Genomic DNA, 12803 nt, shown 5'->3' on the forward strand with positions numbered 1-12803 from the left:
ACATCAGTTTTATTGGTTACAAAACATATGATAAAAGTAAAAATAAATTATTCCCTAGATCCACAGGTAGAGACATTCCTATGTCACCTGCGGTCCATCCTGGTTGCGTCTTGCTGAAGGAACATCAGGCCACAGGCCTAACTCTGTTTTGCCTCCACAGTGCGTAACAAATTAGAAGTTGAAAGGCGGGAAAACTCTTTCACAGGGTTGTCTGCTTCATAAATGACATGTTCTAGCACTTTCTCTGCATCCTTGCAAGGACAGATGGCATGTAAGATTTTTTTTTTTTTTAAAGACTTGAAATGTCCCTTATATTCCACTCCCCTACATTAATATTGTCCCATGTTCACTTTGTTCCACAAGGACAGTAGAAAAATGTGGCTCTATGACAAACAGAGACTTGTTTTGCATTAGATTTTTTTTCTCCCTTGTATTTACCTGTTATGAAACACACACATTTGGTTCTGAAAGGTTTTCCATATGTTAAGTATGATTAATTAAGTGGCACTGTAGAAACATTTTACACTGTTTTACACTGGGGGAAAGGTCTTTCAAATAAATAAGCGGTTTGGAAATATTGCAAAGTAACTGTAAAACACATTTGGCTATGGAAGAATTTTCGGAAATAGAAGCAGTGAAATACAAATGACAGACCGTCATACTACAACTGTACAAATTTTCAACATGATGTGAGCAATTTACAAAAAGACACCACAACCAGATCACAACCCATTTATACTCACGGTAAAACCTTCACACAGTCTCCAAGTGTACATGCAAAGTCACAAAGAAAGTCAGCTGTATGCAAGGTCAGTTCTGTCTCACCTCCTCAACAGCAAATCCCCTTCCCCATCCCCCAAAAAAATACGTAGATATCAGGCACTTTCGGAATTCTCTCTGACAGCATAGCGTCCAGGACCTCCGGATGCACGGAGGTATGGTGAGATTTTGAAGTCCACTAGAGAGTTCCGGTCTCTGATGTGCGAGGGTCACTATCTGTGCCGGCAGCCACCTTCCTGCTGGTCAGGCTTCTAGAGAAGCGCCGGACTCCAGGAGATCGCATCTCGACGGTGTCCTCGTGGCCGGGCTGGGGGGCAGGACCGCTGGGCTGGTAATACTGAGACACATAACCTCCGTAGCCCTGGTATTCCTCCTCTTCCTCGTCGTAATTGCCAGCAGGATCATAGGTTTGGTAGGAATTTGGAGGCAATTGTACTATGGGAACATCTTGCTCAGTTGGGCCACCATCATATCCACCTTACACCCATCACCGCCAAGTACATTGATTGGGTTAGCGTGACAAACAGGGAGGAGCAGAGAGACAAAGGCACGTTACTGACAACACTGGGCCAGCAGGGTGTCACAAGAGCAAGCGCTAACACCACCAAAGGGTCATCGGTATCCAGCACATCGACGGAGCATCGGGGCACAACAGGAGTTAGGAGACAAATCCACAGCGGTCGGGTGGAAAGGACTTGCCGAGACATGCCGTACTGGACGACACGTGGCGTGAGAAAGGTGAGAGCGTTATGCACATCGCAGGACGGGCGGGACAGGACGCACCCACCAAAGAAGCACTTGGCCGGTTATGGCGATGATGGGCGGCTCAAGGGCGACCGTTAATAAACGTGCCTCGCTCAGCTCCTCAGTTGAAGTCTTGATGTGTGCGAGCGTGCGTGTGTGCGTGCGTGCGTGTCAGGAGACAGGGTGCGGACGGTGTCTAGCGAACACTGCTCAGTACTCGTTCTCGTACTGTTGTTGGCCTTCGGACGGGACCGGTAACGGAGATGGAGGCGAAGACAGACAGAAAAAGAGAGACACACACGGCGAGTCAGTAGGCAAAGGTAACTCCAGCCAGCCACATGTTCACTGAGTGGGAAGCTCTGGTTCTCCCACTGCTAATTGCAGCCACTCAGCGTGACACAACCCACAGACCTTTCCAGACCTCCGTCGAGTCTTTATTGCCCTTTATAACACGAGAAAGGCCAATAAAGACCAACGTAAAAAATCCTGCCAGTCTCTTTAACCTTTGCACAACAGGCAAAGGTTAGAACTAACATCTGGATACATATCCTCACAAATACCAGTCCACGCGTACTGTCTGTTGTTTTTTCCTTCTTAGAGGAGCAATTTTGTGGCATTGTACAATAATGTAAAATATGTTAGCGATTAACATACGTGAAATGAATACGAATAAGAGCATTTGTGCAAAATTAATTGTTTGTATGGTAATATTAAATATTAGTATCAATTTCAGACGAGCCAGTAGCGGCTACATTTTTCTGACGGGCGAATACAAAATTTGGAATGCAAATCTAATTGAGAGGAACTGCTGAGTTGGGCGGAAGGATCTTTACATGGAAAGATTAAGAAAATCAATTAATATAATATCTGTGCAGGCTTGGTACAACTTGCAGTTACACAAGTCTGATATCTCACAGCTCAGGGACAACGTTTCATAAGAAATAATACTGACACTAATGCTTCATGGCGTTATTTTAATGTGCTGACCAAACAGCAGTTATAGCACATTTTGTTGGCCTTCTTAATGCCGCACATGTGTGTTAAGAGGCATCCAAAGCCGACCAGAGACAGCGTTACAGCGGTGAGGTTAAAATACTTCAGTACTGTCGTCTGAACTTTGCCGAAAGGTATTTTACGACGCTAAAAATCACAATATAAGCATTTTACGCCCACGAACAGAAATAGCCAGTTAAATCGCGCCTTTTGGGTCACGTGACAAAGCGCTGCGAGCGGCTTCTTGGCCGCCGTCCGACACGGTTGCCCGTCGGGCTCTCGAGTTTTGTGGTAAGGACGAAAAAGCTATCTCAAGAAGCTCTACATCTCACCGTAAAAATATGATAGCAATAAAATGGTTTAAGAGTTTTATGTGGACAATTACTGTTGTTTTCCCTAGCTTGACAGGCCCTGGGAAAGGACTTTTTATAAGAGAGTGATCCAGCTTACATGCTTATTTAAAAAACACATAAAACAATGCGTGCGTGGGAAAATTAAACTTTTTGTTTTTTTATACTGCATCCCGAGAGCCAATGTTGTTTACTCCAGCATAACTCTCATTAATAGTACAAATCCGAATACACAGGATGGCTCTGGACCATCGTGGTACCGATGGTTGAGAAAAGTCACGAGAGTGGATTCAACGTCCGTTTTTGCCTTTGACCGGATGCTTTGTGTAAATATCGTTGCTTCGTTTGTGCTAAGCGGACCGGTGCAGGTTCAGATCAAGACCCACGAAATGTCACATCACGCATCTCTTGAAGTTGCTACTGTTTTCTGAGGGATACTTACCGCCGATGCTGTAGCCAAGGCAGGAGTTTGGGTCACAGTACCCTGGTTGGCCGCCAGGACCCGTGGGGCCCGGGGTTCCCGTCCGACCAGGAGCGCCCGGGTTTCCGGGCCTACCCGCCGGTCCCTGGCTGCCCGTTCGCCCTTCACCTGGAGGTCCTGAGCAGGAGGTGAGGACATTAACAGAATCAGCAGTCACGCTCACTCCGACCTTTGCATATTAAATATTCTTATCATTAAACACATTCAAAGAGATCCCTAGAGACTGTATCTGTACATTTAGCTGCCGTCCATTCAGCAAGGTAAGCGCTTTGTTTCCGAGATCCTTTCCGTTTCAATTTGTCCATATGGTGAGCGTTCAAAGTACGAAAGCAAGTTTATTGTTCTCAAACAGAGCACGTGTTCTGCAAACATGTGCTTATTCATAGTCTGTTCTTTCTAAAGGACTTCATATATTTTTGACACTTCTGATTAACACCGTGCTTGCTAAGGCTCGTGTGCACAGGCCCAAACGTACATGGGCAACGATCCTCGGCGGACCCCGCTTAAGGAAAGGAAATTAAGGGCTACCGCTTTGGCAAATATCAAGTTATATTAATAGGAAATGTAAATCGCCATGGATACGGCCCTGTGCTGAGCAAACATTAATAGAGTGATTGTACTGGCACAGCGCTTGTGCAGAACCTAAATGGAATTATGTTCAACTCATTTATTTTTTTTAATTATCAGTGCGCAGTTCTTTATCGTACGTTCTTCCTTGAGAAAAATGAACGCCGACCTCCAGCCACAAGGAGGCAGCACTCCCTCAAGGCCACTTCTTTCCCTTTTTACCTCCTCAGTCTGCTCCGCGGTGCAACAAAAGCTTCAGCCAATCACCAATGCTGCAGCTCTGAAATGGTTTTTTACCACATTTTCCCCTAGTGTGCCATGCCAGTGGTCACTGCGAATATGAAAATGAAATTTTGACATATGAAATTGCAAAGTGCTCCCGTTTCTCCTCACATCAGGATATCCAGTGGCTCAAAATATCATATTCAATTTCCACTGAGTCATTCATCTCCTGCCAGCATACCCTCACAGGGCACCCTGTAAGTTAGCGGTGATGTTTTTTTTTCGTCTCATACTTGGGGAGAATTTTGTCAGGAAGAAATATCGATTAAACCGCAATCAGCCACAGTGCCCCACATTGACATTCTGTGAGATCAATGCTGCCGCATTACAGTAAAAATCGAAGTAAAATGATGACTTTCACTCAAAACATTATCTCCATATCTATTTGATATTCTAGATGTGAGTCCAAAAACTACTAAATCAAAAACAGATGAGTCTTTTTTCCTTTTCATTTCTAAATCGTGGTGTTTTATGCTTTCCAGATTTCTCCTCTTCAGCAGAACTGTATGAAAAGGAAAATCCCAGTGTGGATTGTAAGAAAACTGAGAATGCAGAACTGAAGGGAAGACAAAACGACCCATTCAGAAGCCACTCTGCGCGCAAGAGAGGCACTAGGGGCTGTTTTGGAAGTGTCGAGGGTGGTGTTGGCCTCACCTGGGGGCCCCGGAGGGCCTCTCGGACCCTGCGTACCCACTCCTTGGCTTCCCTTCTCTCCTTTCTCTCCAGAAAGACCTGTCCAGAGAGACACCATGAATGATCCAAACCTTCTGTAATTCTGTGCGACAATCCCAGATAAGCCTGTGTTTTCACAGTAATTGATCTGGGGAATTTCTGCCTTAACAGGAAAAGAATTATGAAAATTTCTTTTGGACCACGTAAAGTGAAAGAAAAAAAGAAAAGAAAAGAAAAGAAAAAAGAAAATGCAGTCGTGTGATAAATTATTTTTCCCTCTATCCATCCATTATCAAAAACCACATGACTAGTACAGGGTTGTAGTGGTTGGGAGCCTATTCTGGAAGCGAAGAGCAAGGCAGGGTAGATCCTGAATGGGACATCAGTACAAATAGTAATTTTCCATCTATCCATTCATCCATCCATCCATCCATCCATCCATCAAATTCCAATCACCGCTTGTCCTGAGCAGAGTCACAGTGAACCGGAGCCTATCGCAAAATTACTGGGTGAAAAGCTGAGGAGAGGTACAACCTGGACCAGATGCAAGTAGTTACATTTTCATCACCAAAGATCTCCTATACATGTAGCTATCACATGAAAGTGTATTAGAGATCAAACCCATAGAGAAAAAATGAAAAATTAAGAAGCTGTACTTGTCATTTGAAGACTGATCATGTGATACTTTTACTGCATATAAAGATAACTCATTATTACACGCAACACAAATTATGACCAGCTTTCAGCTCATTAGCTACTATCTAACATCCCATCCTCAATCTGGAGGAGAGCGTTCGGAGATATCGCTCCGGCGCACTGTCTGTTCTTCGTCTTGCCTCGCTGAAAATGACAGATAATGCACTCTCCAGGCCTGCGAAACCCTTTGAGAGTGGCACCTCTAAATGACAGTAATTCTAACGGCAACAATGCCGACGGGGTGCGAAATGTTCGGCCCGCGTGCATTTTGTGCCGAGAACACCTCATCTGTGGACTTAATTTCCCCCTGCCCTATCTGATGACTGAGGAGAAGGTCGGCTCTCCTGCTCTGACGCCTAGCTGATACACTGTCTGTGTGTATAACTCCAAAGCAGAAGACAAGATAAGCCCGCCAAGCCTTGCCGGCACTCTCGGGGGGATGCTATCCACCCCGCTTTCATAAGCGACACCGGGACCTCTCCGGCAGATACACAGCCATGGATTTCATAAGGTGCACGGTTATTCCTGGCTGACCACAGCATCGCAGCATTTCTGTGGTTCTTCTACCGTTAGCTCAGTTTCCACAATACCGATCTACACGTTCTGATCACGTGATACTTTTACTGATTAGGTGAACGCCGCAATCGAAAAACAGAGATCAACGTAGAATCGTGGTGCGTGTTGTAAGCCTTGGTTTTCTACGTTTCATCACTTGCAGCTTACAGGTGATCATATTTCCCAATACCAGAACTCTGCCATATATCCAGAATGGAGGTTCCCTTGTTCCTGTTTCAGGCTTCACCTTCTTCTGACCCCACCTTTCCTTTTGCCGCTTGCTTTACCTCTCTCCCCTGGTTGTCCATTTTGCCCGTTGCTCCCGGGAAATCCTGGCCTGCCAGCCGGGCCCTGCTCTCCCGGGCGCCCGGGGGGTCCCTGCCGGCCCGGCTCCCCGGGGGGTCCTTGCACGGCGCGCACCGAGACAGAGTGACTCGGGATCTGGTTGAGGATAGAGCTGTATCGTGCCATATGACCTGGAGGAAACAGCATTTACCAAATGGGTGGAACGTGCTTTCACACAGTAGGCACCAAATGCCTCCTATATCCATTTGTCAACCAATTCCCAGAAGAAACTGTGGTGGAACAAAAACAAAGGAGTTTAATTTATTTAATGCATTATGCATCTCTGGGGTAATTATATAACTAGTAATAACTAGTAATGAGCCTGTGATTAAATAGCAACTATTTCACAGTGCTGCGAAAATCATTACAGGACATAATGAGACATGCGTACCACCGTGAATAAGTACCGTGTGGATGGTGACCTGTAACTGCACATGCATCATTAACAGACACGTGAACACGAGCGCATGCACGCATACGCACGAACACAGAGCGTAGCTGCGGACTCACTCTGAATTAGCTGCTCGCACACTTGCCGCGCGATCGACCGGACCACGGCCTGGGACTGCAGATCACCCTGTGACACAAACCAGACCGGGCTGAGGCCGAATTCCCTCGCGGCACATCTGACAAACACCATCGACGCAACGAGGACCCCTGCAGTCTTCAGACAGTTAACTAAAATCTTACACTCCTCTTCAGAAACCTGGACACACTTCTCATTAGCAACAATAAGGCTCCACTGTACCTGCACATTACTTCTTACTGGGGAATAAGATGCTGCGACAGGTTTAGCAAAACTGCACTGACGGCAATAATCCGCACTCACACAGTGGGACAATAAACTGAGCATCACTGCTGCGAAAACACTGGCAATTTTATCCTGGAAAGCTGTCAGTGTGCCTCCTAAATCCCCGATCTCCCTGAAACTAAGTTAAAAATGATACCTGGCAGCACTTTCTGAACTCTCTGCTGTTAGGCAACTTTAAATGTCAAACTTACTCGTTCACCCTTTTCACCTTTAGTACCAGGAGGACCCTACAACAAAAAAATAATACAAACAATCATACAGGGAAAAATTGAAGCAACCAATGAATAACACACACACACACACACACATTTTCTGAACTGCTTGTCCCGTACGAGGTTGCGGGGAACCGGAGCCTAACCCGGCGACTCAGGGCGTAAGGCTGGAGGGGGAGGGGGACACACACCCAGGACGGGACGCCAGTCCATCGCAAGGCACCCCAAGCGGGACTCGAACCCCAGACCCACTGGAGAGCAGGACCCGGTCCAACCCACTGCGCCACCGCACCCCCTCCCAATGAATAATACTTTCTGATTATTATTTTGACATGTATCTATTAAGAGTGGACAGTGGAAAAAAAAAATTCCCATTCAGTGTTTAGTTGCGAATAGGGGGTGCGGTGGCGCAGTGGGTTGGACCGCAGTCCTGCTCTCCGGTGGGTCTGGGGTTCGAGTCCCGCTTGGGGTGCCTTGCGACGGACTGGCGTCCCGTCCTGGGTGTGTCCCCTCCCCCTCCGGCCTTACGCCCTGTGTTGCCGGGTAGGCTCCGGTTCCCCGTGACCCCGTATGGGACAAGCGGTTCTGAAAATGTGTGTGTGTGTGTGTGTGTGTTTAGTTGCGGTGAAGCTTTTTACAGATTTACACTATTCCTTTAAGAAATGGATGAAAGAAAGGGAGTAATGTTGGGGGGTCACTTGCAGCAGTCCTCTAAAAACACACACGCACACTGGCTGAAGCCGCTCGTCCTGAGCGGGGGTCGTGGTGAACCGGAGTCTAACCCGGCAACACAGGGCGAGAGGACACACTCAGGGTAGGATGCCAGTCCATCATAAGGCACCCCAAGCAGGACTCGAACCCCAGACCCGCCAGAGAGCAGGACCCGGCCAAGCCCGCTGCGCCACCGTGATCCCCCTCCCCTCTAAAAATAGCTTCTCTGTTATTCGGTCAGCGGTATCAGTCCACTAAGGAAAGAAAGTCGTGTCCGGAGCCAGTGGAACCATTCCTGTAAAGACAGGGCTGATCGCTCCTGTTTTAGAACAGTGATAATGATGTGCTGCTCTGGCCGACATACTGCAACACATGAATGGAATGCAGTCCACCGGCACCCCTCCCATTCCCCCAAAAGCAGAAGTGAGCTATGTTACACTAGCCCCCGCAACTGAGGTCGCAACCCGCTTGTTTGCAATTCTCATCACCCCGCCTGGGTGGTCCGAGAGAGCGCGTTCAGCCAAGCGGAACCACTATGCTTATCACTGGTCAGGATAAACTGTGAAGGACACAATGTCAACAAATGCATTGCTGTGCTGAACGAAAAAGAATCCATTTCAATTATAAGCAAACACCAGTTTTATTGTTGACTTCTTCCAAAGGCATTTTGATGTGTCACCTCATTCTGTACTCAATCTGCGGTGAAAAAAAGTGTTTGATAAAGATGCGCTGTCACGTCCTTAAATTCCAAGGACTATTAATTAAAAGTAAGGGTTTCTGATGACTGAAACCCTCGACACAGTCACATCAATCTTTACCACTCATGGATTAAGCTTCACGCGTACAGAATGTGTTAAGGACTTGGATGTTTTGTTGGATGGGAACCTGTCATTTGTGTCTCATGTTGCAACACTGAATAGGTCATGCTTCCTTCAGCTGAGAAATATAGCTAAATGAAGGCAATTTTAAAGTAGGAAGGATGCTGACACATTGATTCATGCTTTTGTTTCAAGTCAATTGGAAAATTGTAACGCTCTGTTATTGGCCTGTTCGTGCCACGCTGTATCCAGGTTACAGTAAATATCGAATGCTGCTGCCAGAATTGTTACAAGAACTAGGAGGTACGACCATATAACGCCAGTACTTAAATCACTGCATTGGCTTCCAGTTACGTTTAGAATAGATTACAAAATCTTACTTTTGACCTATAAGGCAATAAATTACAGTTCTCCTGCTTACCTTGGTGAGCTTATTGATTTTTATGTTCCAGACCGTTATGTTCATTCATTGGATGTGGGTTACCTTAAAGTACCTGTGATCAATAAGATCTCAGTAGGAGTGCCTTTAGCTATAAACTAGCTACAAACTTTGGAATAGTCTGCCAGTTATTCTCAGGAATGCCTCATTGTTTCAGCCTTTAAATCCAGGTTTAAGGCTTAAATTTTCACTCTGGAGTATTAATGACTGATGTAATTTCGGTTTGCTGTGTTGTTTTCTCAATGTAAAATACTCTAATCTTATTATGCTGTCACTTACTAACCCTTTTATTCTTCTTAAGCATTGTTTCCCCATGACCAGACCTGCGGAGTCAGACCTCCAGCCTTGACATCAGCATTCCATGTTGATGAAAGCTGATGACTGCATGCCAGGGTGGACGAGACATGACTACGCGAACCGCAACATCATCTTATTGGCATTAATAGCAATAATGTTATAAATAACTGTAAATTGTCTGAAAAGTCTTTTTTTAATATGAGATGCCCTGGAGTGTGGGCAGCCACTGGCACTTGGACCCCCTGAGGTTTGGTTTTTTTTTTCCCCTCGCCTTTCAGTTGGTAGTTTTTTGTTCCTTTCTTCTGTGGTCAATTGGTTTACTTATAGCTTTAATTATTACACAGTTATTGAAGTAATATAATGTATAGTCTACCGTTTATTTGTATTATGCCTCTGATCCTTTGTTCAGTGTGGTGTGTAACTGTGAGAAGAGTGCTCTATAAAAATGAATTGAATTCAACTGAATATTAGAAGATTAGATGAGTAAAACTGTTATTGGAGCAAGGCATTTTTATAAAAGAAAATAATAATAACTGACAATCTCCCTGAGTGTGATGAAGATATGATGAGCTTTGTTCATTTTCCCAAGAAGAGTAGATCTTGGTTGTCCTGAGAACCAGTTAGAACCATCCACTGTTCTACGGCTTGTAATGGGATTGTGTAATGGGAGCTGCAGGACGTCCTTGACTTACCGGCAGTCCCTGGTCACCCAGTGACCCTGGGGGCCCGTTCGATCCGGGTGATCCGGGAGCCCCTGGAGAACCCTGTTGGCACAAGAAGATGTGAGAGGTCGGATGACAGCGGTTCCTGCTCAGAACACAGCTCACAAATCACATCGCCGCATGTCGCCATGCAACCGCTCCAGTTTAATGATCCCCACAAAGCTGGGGGCCAAGAACCACTCGGCACCATGGAAGACATTCAATATTCACACTTTGAAAGCAAATGAAAACGTCTTTGGGAGAGATATGAAGGAGCCAGGCGCCGGTGTTTATCAGGACCTATGACAGATTAAGTGATCAACTCCCAGTGTCATCTTTGCTCTGCTCATTATGAAAGGCAGAACGAGCAGCTGCGGTTAAACTTACGACTGGTCCTGGCGAACCCTGCAGTCCTTGGGGACCGTCTTTTCCAGGCAGTCCCTGGTGGGAACAAGCACAGAAAAGGTCATGTGACCTAAATAAAAATCTGGGCTATGGAATGGACTTCGAAATGGTCAATGTACCGAACTCAAAATCACACATCACAAATGAGGAAAAAGAAGCAGCACTTCTATAAAAAAAAAACGCCTAACGCTGTTTCATTCCCAGCAGATGAAGATTATATAGTGTGAAAAATCAAACTGTGACTGCGGCATGAAGCAGTTTGATGAGCAAGTCGGCGTGACATGGACACTGCAGCGGAGAGACAGTACAAGCACTTTCGATGTTGGCAGATGGGACTATTCCTCTTGGCTGACCCCTTGCAGTTGGCGTCTTCAATTCCCAGATGAGCACTGACATCCTGCAGTTAATGTATCTAAGTAGACAACAATAATCAATCTACAAGACTTGCCCAAAGCTCATCACCCATATGCCTTGGACAAAATGAACGGTTTGCAGCAGCCGCGGAGGCCATAACAGCCGGATGAGCAAATTAAAAAAAAAAAAAAAAAAAACTGCTATGAGACTGGAAGGTGGGGGCATGTGGAAGGCAAGGCAAGCTCAAGCTGATGACTTCATTAGAGAGTATACCTGTTTGGACTCCAGTGAAAACTAAATTCAGCATTGAAAAAAAAGAAACGTGGACAGGACTTTGATAAATACAAGTTGGCTAACAATCAGAGTAAACAGTAGCATGTAATCAAAGGTCCTTGTGAAACAGATCGCCCCTTGGAGCAAATGAGCTCCTTACAGTAAGTGTCATCCAAGTCATCTGTTTGTTCTTGGAGTCTGGGATGAGTAAACAAACAAGGCTCAGGGTATGTTACCGCACTGCTAGCCATTCCCTGCCACCAGCAGAAGACCGCACTAATTCCCCGCTAGCTGCCCATTCCTGAGCGTCACATGAGAGGAGTCTGAATTTCCCGTGCTCTTACACCGCAGATCTCCAGAGTACGGAAATTTAATTTTTTTAGGGTGAATACATCAAGAGTAAGCATTTTTCTTCTTTGTTGTGGTGTCTGACTGTTGCTGACACTGTCACGAGTCTGCTCGGAATGACGTGGCTCGAGCTGTCGGGATCTGGCTCCGAGCCTCTCGCCCGAATGCCTCCTGGCCCAGGCCTCCTGATGCTCCTATGAAGGACAGTCCCGCTTCAGCGATGATGAGTTTTGACCCGAGGCTTCGTGGCTGCGCAGATGAAGATGCTCTGCCAACGGCTCACACCCAGGCCCTCGCTGCGCTAAAGTCCTCGGCTTCTTCATCGTTTCAAATGGCTCCTCTGAACAAACTCCGGGGAAAAGCGAAAGGTCTGCTGCAGTATGATTTATAATCTTCTAAATCGTGTCCACGGTGGCTAATCTGCAAGCGTAGTCAATGGATTTGCAGGGCTTTGTGGTTAATTAATCAAATATGTTGAGTATCAGTTGTACCAAGGGCCAACAGGAGCAAGAGCTCATTGCTGCAACATTAGCCAATAATTTACTAAGTGAAACGTTCAAAAGCATACATGCATCAAAGTTACAAGCATCAATTCAATATATAACACATTCAACAATAATTTTATTTTACATCATCATTAAGTTTTCAGGTTTCTAATCATTCAACGTCAATCTGAAAATCACATTAATAAGAGACCGCTTTTTTCTCAGCTTGCCTGTATTCACAAGAGAAATTGTTTTTTTCCCCCACTCTTTTGTGCTTAAAGAATAATGGATGACTCTTACAGACAGCTTGCTTTTATCTGTAATTTTCACATTAAATATATTCATTACCGATGGCGTTTCTGCCTGAGGGTCTTCACCCAAACTATTTAAGAATCCTGTCACTGGTTAAATTAGATGGGAGATGGAGGGCGTCTTTGTTTTCAGAGTCATTAAGCATCGCTGTTATACGATAAGCAGCCGGAGA

The 12803-nt window shown here is 45.7% G+C and overlaps 1 protein-coding gene across 4 annotated transcripts in view; it reads right to left on the reverse strand.

Annotated features, from left to right (window-relative positions):
- Positions 1 to 533: 533 nt before the first annotated feature.
- The window catches only part of col14a1a (collagen, type XIV, alpha 1a), an 84121-nt gene continuing 71851 nt past the window's right edge, over positions 534 to 12803 (reverse strand). For 3 of the 4 annotated variants that reach the window (XM_029260058.1, XM_029260056.1, XM_029260057.1), the window contains 8 exons: positions 10842 to 10895; positions 10446 to 10517; positions 7468 to 7503; positions 6976 to 7042; positions 6408 to 6596; positions 4852 to 4929; positions 3310 to 3465; positions 534 to 1257 (listed from right to left, as the gene is read on the reverse strand). In XM_029260058.1, the coding sequence (XP_029115891.1) occupies positions 959 to 1257; positions 3310 to 3465; positions 4852 to 4929; positions 6408 to 6596; positions 6976 to 7042; positions 7468 to 7503; positions 10446 to 10517; positions 10842 to 10895 (951 nt within the window). In that variant the 3' untranslated portion in view covers positions 534 to 958. Of the gene's footprint in view, positions 1764 to 3309; positions 3466 to 4851; positions 4930 to 6407; positions 6597 to 6975; positions 7043 to 7467; positions 7504 to 10445; positions 10518 to 10841; positions 10896 to 12803 lie in introns of all 4 variants that reach the window. The other variant, XM_029260059.1, reaches the window with a different exon arrangement.

Source organism: Scleropages formosus, chromosome 18, assembly GCF_900964775.1.
Source record: "Scleropages formosus chromosome 18, fSclFor1.1, whole genome shotgun sequence".
Lineage (NCBI taxonomy): Eukaryota > Metazoa > Chordata > Actinopteri > Osteoglossiformes > Osteoglossidae > Scleropages > Scleropages formosus.